The 6,208-nt window shown below is 41.5% G+C and overlaps 1 protein-coding gene across 1 annotated transcript in view; it reads right to left on the bottom strand.

Annotated features, from left to right (window-relative positions):
• Positions 1-285: 285 nt before the first annotated feature.
• LOC117359265 (roundabout homolog 1-like) overlaps positions 286-6,208 on the bottom strand; it is an 876,223-nt gene continuing 870,300 nt past the window's right edge. The window contains exon 4 of the mRNA XM_033941735.1: positions 286-685. Within this exon, the coding sequence (XP_033797626.1) occupies positions 561-685 (125 nt within the window). The 3' untranslated portion in view covers positions 286-560. The remainder of the gene's footprint in view (positions 686-6,208) is intronic.

Here is a 6,208-nt window from a genome sequence, read left to right as displayed (position 1 = left end):
CCCTTTCAATTAGTGGACTGGGAACGAGCTGACCAAATACAATATATTGCCACTGTAAGACCGAGAAGCACACAGGAGGGTCATCATTCACTTTCCCAGAAGTAAGCAACTCATCACTGAGCAATGCTGTTTCATTCATTTCATCTAGTGACTCAGCATGCAGCGATAATTAATTTTCATTGTTAATGCAATTCAAATGAATAGGCTAGCCGTTTTGTTTAGAAAAAAAAATGAATTGCAAGTCTGACAACATAAAATGTAGGACTGGAATAGTGATCAGGAAAAGGCATTTATAGTGCTGGCTATGTAATTTCATGTGTTATAAGAAATTCAGTTTGTCCATAGCTAGAAGGGTTGGCAATAGACAAGCCAAATCCTGGGTTTTACCCAGCTACCTGCTGGGATTTGTAGTTCATGATATTCTTTAGGGGAAAAAAAAATTATAAGGTCATGCATACAATGAGGTAACTTCAGAAGTAAATCAATCCATCCTGAGAAATGGAAAATCAGCTAGAATTACTACTATTAATCATTTACATATGATTGGCTGCCTGATAAAATTACAGAAAATGTATTACATTGTATAGTAAGTAATGTGATGCTTTGCCTGGTTTGAAGTCATCGTTGTAGACAGCTGTTCCAATCCTCTGGCCTATCCTATTCCCACAGGTCTGATTTTCACTGTCTGGAAAATGAATATTCATCAGATGTATTTACATGTAGTTATTTTCTGACCTGGGTTAATTTGCATATTTTGGTTCAGCTGAAAACTAGGGATGTGTTTTCATTTGAAACAACATAGGAAATGTCAGTGACATTTGGAAAATGTTTTAATCAGCAGGGATGCTATTTTTTTTTTAGTGTGTGGTACTTGTAATAGCATGCATTAAACTTCCTCCCCCCCTGGAATAAGAAAAATATTTTTGAAAGCCATAAACCCCCCCCAATAAAAATAAGAATGGTCTTTATCTTAGCTAAACACCCCTATTGAAAACCAGGTGTATTAGAAAAGGTTACCAAAGGCTAGAATAAGAACCATTAATATAGAGTATTGCCAGATTAGCCTGCTGGTTTCATAGAGAACATTCCAGTCGTTGCATTTCTTACACAGGTTATAGATATTCAGAAAATATACTTGTTCATTATTATAAACCATGTAAAGCCATGAAGACCAGAGTTAACAACCCATATTGTATTTTATGCTTACACTTGTTCTTTTTTTTCACTATTATTATGATGTTAATAAAATTTAAGGTGTTTTTGATAAACTATACCTATTGCCTTGATTTAATCTCTTCATAACCCCCCCCCTTTTTTTTACAAAACCACAGAAGCGGTTTTTATCACAGGTCGGTCCACTGAATACTTTGCGCTGCTCCCAACGCTCATAGGAACTCTAAAAGTGTCGGGGGCAGGGCAGAGAATTCAGCACACTGGCCTGAACTAAAAACCGCATCTGCAGTTTTGTAAAGGGGGTTAAAGAGTTAATAAGTACCCCCCTTTTACTAAGCCACAATAGAGGTTTCTATCACGGCCCAGAGCACTAAGGGCTCCTTTTACAAAGGTGCATTAGGGCCTTACTGCATGGAATAGCGTGCTAGCCTCCTCTTGAGCAGGCGGTAGTTTTTCAGGTAGCGCACACTAAAAACACTAGCGCATCTTTGTAAAAGGAGCCCTAAATGCTTCAATGTTCATAGGAATTCTATGAGCGTCAGAGCATCGGAGCATTTAGCGCTCCGGGCCGTAGTAGAAACCTCTACTGCAGCTAAGTAAAAAAAGGGGTGGGAATTAAATAATTGATGTTTTTAGTTTTGACCCATAAGTGCAAAATCAGTATACACCAATCTTCATAAAGTCCCACATATATTTGAAATAGTGATACTACCTTTAGAAACACGATGGCAGATAAAGGGAAAGGCCTTTTTTTGTAGTTATACATATAGTATATACTCAAAGTAGTTTCTATACAGGTACTTCAAGCATTTTTTCCAATCTATCCTGGTGGAGGATTAAGTGATTTGCCCACAAAATATATAAAATTTCCCACTTGTTCAAGCATGAAGCATGGGTTTTAGAGTTTGCATGAAGATGAATTAAGAAAATTAAAAATACAAAAAAGTATAGGAGTGAGAGGTTTTTCAGGATCGATGATAGAAACGAGGAACCTTATAAGTCTTGGTTAAGGTTTATTTCAACAAATCAAGCAGGTTTCTGATATCCTTTTCCTCTCATTTAAAACATTTATTGCACCATAACAGGTAAGATTTTTTGTATATTTTGACTAGTAGGAATGGCCACACCCTACCAGCTGAAGACCTCCTGTTCTGGTGTTCAGAATTCCTACCAAGCTCAGCCGTTGGTGGCAATGTCCTAAGTCCGGTGCTGGCATACTCTACAGTACATTCTCAATTTTTGTAAATGCATGAAAAATGATCGTGTGTGTGCTTTACTCTCGGTAGGGTGTCAAAATCGTAGAGGACAACAGCGCGCTGACAATCCCGTGCCAACATTTGAGCACAGGAGAAAGTGTACTGCCGCTTCCGCCCCTTTGAGGCGTTCCTTTTTACGGTCTTAGTGGGTGTGGGGGGGAGTCATCATGCTCCCGTTGGGTGGCTTGGGGGAACCCCCCAGTACACTGAAAACCCCCATTTTTTCACTGTTTGGGAGTTTTCAGTGTAGTGGGGGAGGTTTGCCCCCCAACAGAAGAGCGAGGACTTCTAAGTGTAGTGGGGGTTTCCCCACCCACACACTCCCTCAGACCATAAAAAGGAATTCCTCAAAGCAGCTGAAGCGGCGGCACGCTTTTTTTCCTGCGCTCAAATATCGGTGCGCTGTTGTCCTCTGCAGTTTTGACGCCTCATCTTACTCTCGCCACTGTCGTTTTCTCTGTACAGCTACTGGCACTTCTACAGGTTTAAATGTGAGAACAGGTACTTCCTGCTCTTGCATAAAACTTGTGACAGTGCTATCTGTCATGCAGGAAAGAAAACACACCAGCAGGAGCAAAACTGCATGCTCTGCTATTTAAAGGACTGACAAGGATGGGCAAAGGAGGGTACCTCAAAGTGGAGAATGACACAGAGACAAATTTTGCTCTGTCCCTGCGGGAACTCATTTTCACGTCCGGTCTAAGTGAGTTCTTTTCCTGTCCCTGCCCCATTCTTGCAAGCTCTGTCCTCATCTGCAGAAGCCTCAAACACTTTAAAATCATAAGTGCCCGAGGCTTGTGTGGTTAAGGCAGAGCTTACAGGAATGGGGCAGGGACAGTGACAGCAACAAAACTCACGGGGACAGGGAAATTGAGTTCCTGCGGGAATGGGGACAAATTTGTCGCCATGTCATTGTCTACCTCAGAGCAAATGTTGGTTCAGAGCACTACAGCCCCTTTTGAGCTTGCACTGCCTGGATGCTGCTATCCAGCTAACAACTCCTTGACTTATTCTTCCATCTTGAAATGATTTATCCTGAAGTCTTGTCCTTTTGGGATTTGTTTGGGGTTTTTTTTTTTAGTGAGCATCACAATCTGTCATAATACTGAACCACATCATCCAGTGATCACCAGCTCCTAGAAGATCATCCACTGTGACATCTGAAGCTCTCCTCATTTGTAAGCGTTGGGTCTAATACTGCCTCTTTCTGTTGGGTTCCATTATCAGCTGCTGAAGGAGCTCTCTCTGTTGAGGATCCAGGACCTTCTAGACTAGATGACCCCAGTGTGTCCTAAGTTGCCTAGTAATAGCATTTCCCTTTTCACAGCAAGTTTGTGATGTCTTCAATTAAATATCCATCTATTTCTTCTGCTGGTGAGGGAGGTGGAAGCTTAGATAAGCAGGAAGAAACTGCAGGAACAGAACTACAATAATGTCTGAAGAATTGTTCAGCTTGAATTTGTAAATAAGATTCAGGTTCTTGTGGAAGCTGGCCCTTGTTACTTGCATGAACCTGAGCCAGATATTAGCATCTTCTAACCTATACAATGATCAGAGAAGTATCTTCCATTCTTTCAATGGCTTTGGCATTTCAAAGGTGACCTTCAAAGCAGTGGGCAATTAGGGGCTCCTTTTACGAAGGTGCGCCAGCGTTTTTAGTGCACGCACCGGACTAACACACGCTATAGCGTGCGCTAGCCGAAAAACTACTGCCTGCTTAAGAGGAAATGGTAGCGGCTAGCGCGCGTGCCATTTTAGCATGCGCTATTCCGCGCGTTAAAGCCCTAACGCGCCTTCGTAAAAGGAGCCCTAAGTGACTGGCCCAGGGTCACAAGGAGCAGCACTGGGCTTTGATCCCGCAACAACCTCTGGGTGTAGAGGCAGCAGCTCTACCAGTTATCCACACCTTCTGCAGAGACTTTTGTGCACACCAAAAGGGAGGGACTCTGGGCAAGTCACTTAACCCTCCATTGCGCCAGGTATACAAAATCAGGGCTCCTTTTACTAAACTGCAGTAGAGGTTTCATAGGAATTCTATGAGTATCGGAACATTTACCTCGTCGGCCCATGGTCCGTTTAGTAAACCCAAGCATTAGATTGTGAACCCACTAGGGGCAGAGCATAACAAATGTAAACTGCTTTGTTTGTACCACAAAAAGGCAGCATATCAAATCCATGATCCTTTAATGTGAATTAGAGAATGACACGGTGACAAAATTCATCACCGTTCCCGTCCCCGCGGATAACCGCGGGAAACCATCTTCATGTCATTCTTTAAGGAGAGAGGGAAGAATCAGAGTATAATTGGGCACAACCACTGACCCGCAAGCTTTGCTTTGAATAATGCTGGTTTAGAAGGACTGAGGTTGAGATAGACACTACAGAATGACAGTCTCTGGTATCCAGAGCAGATATTGTGATGTCATAATGCCTCATTCCACCAGTGCCTAAGAGCCAATCACATCAGTGATGTCACAATGGCTTCATTCTCCTTGGCTCACATAAGAATCAGAGTATGAATGGCCACAACCACTGACCCGCAAGCTTTGCTCTGAAGAATGCTGGTGTAGAAGGACCGAGGTTGAAATAGACACTAGAAAATGACATGGGATTATTTCCCACGGTTATCCGCGGGGACGGGAACGGTGATGAATTTTGTCACCGTGTCATTCTCTAATGTGAATCCCTTAAATTTGCTTATAGAGAAGTCAACAGTGGTATGCCCTGCAACAGTTAAGCAAATTATAGCTATAAACACATAGATGAGGAGTGGAATAGTGGCATGGCGGATGACAGAAAGTGGAAAAATGAACAACCTAGAGGCTTGTTCATTTGGATTAAGAATTCTGTACATGTCATAAGTTTTGAAGTTGGGGCACATAATTATATATGTGAAGAATAATCCATGGATTTAAATGGGAACACTGCCATAACCATTGTATAAACAGTATAATAGAGCAGTTCAGACAAACTGGGTCCTTCCAATCATTTTAACTTGTGTTTTTCTACTTTATGAACAGGGGTTTTTAATATTCAAATTCCTTTCAAAGAACAGGAGTTTCAGTGTGTTAGGAAAACCTCTGGAAAGGCTTAACGCTGAGTGAGACGATAGTTTGCAAACTTTCTGAGAAACATATTACTGAAAAGGTGAAAATCTGAGAATGTCATTTTCATGACACAAATGGAAGCCTGCCGTGTGTTTTTCTTAAAACTGAAATTACATTTCAATAATAATGATATTTTTAAAAAGCAACAGGAATTGACCCCCCCTCCTTTACAAAGCCGCGCTAGTGTTTTTAGTGCCTGCTGCCGCGGTAACAACTCCGACGTTCATAGAACTCCCATGAGCATCCAAGCTGTTATGTTTATGTTTATTAAGATTTAATATACTGCTCCAGCATTTTACTGACCTAAGCGGCTTACAATGCAACAATTGATTAATGAAAGGAACTCCACTGAAGATAGGAAAACACTAGTGCGGCTTTGTAAGGGAGGAGGGGGGGGGGGTGTATATCAGCAGAAATAAGAGACCAAATATCAATGTAGCCCACATTATGGTGTAGAGAAAAGGCATGGTACAGCACAGTACCAACGGCTCATGTTAACGCTAAGTTAAATATCTATCACAACAAAAAGAAAAGTGTGATATTCAAACATTGAATAATAAGAAGACAATGGAGGCTTTTATGACTGATAGCTCTAAAATTGGAAACAGGGTTAGAATAGTCTAAAACCCTGTTTCTAAGAGCATTTGAAGTCTGTTTCTCCCTTAATTAAGC

Source organism: Geotrypetes seraphini, chromosome 4 (assembly GCF_902459505.1).
Source record: "Geotrypetes seraphini chromosome 4, aGeoSer1.1, whole genome shotgun sequence".
NCBI lineage: Eukaryota > Metazoa > Chordata > Amphibia > Gymnophiona > Dermophiidae > Geotrypetes > Geotrypetes seraphini.
Note: the sequence above shows the minus strand (reverse complement) of the source record. Positions and strands in the feature narration are given on the sequence as shown.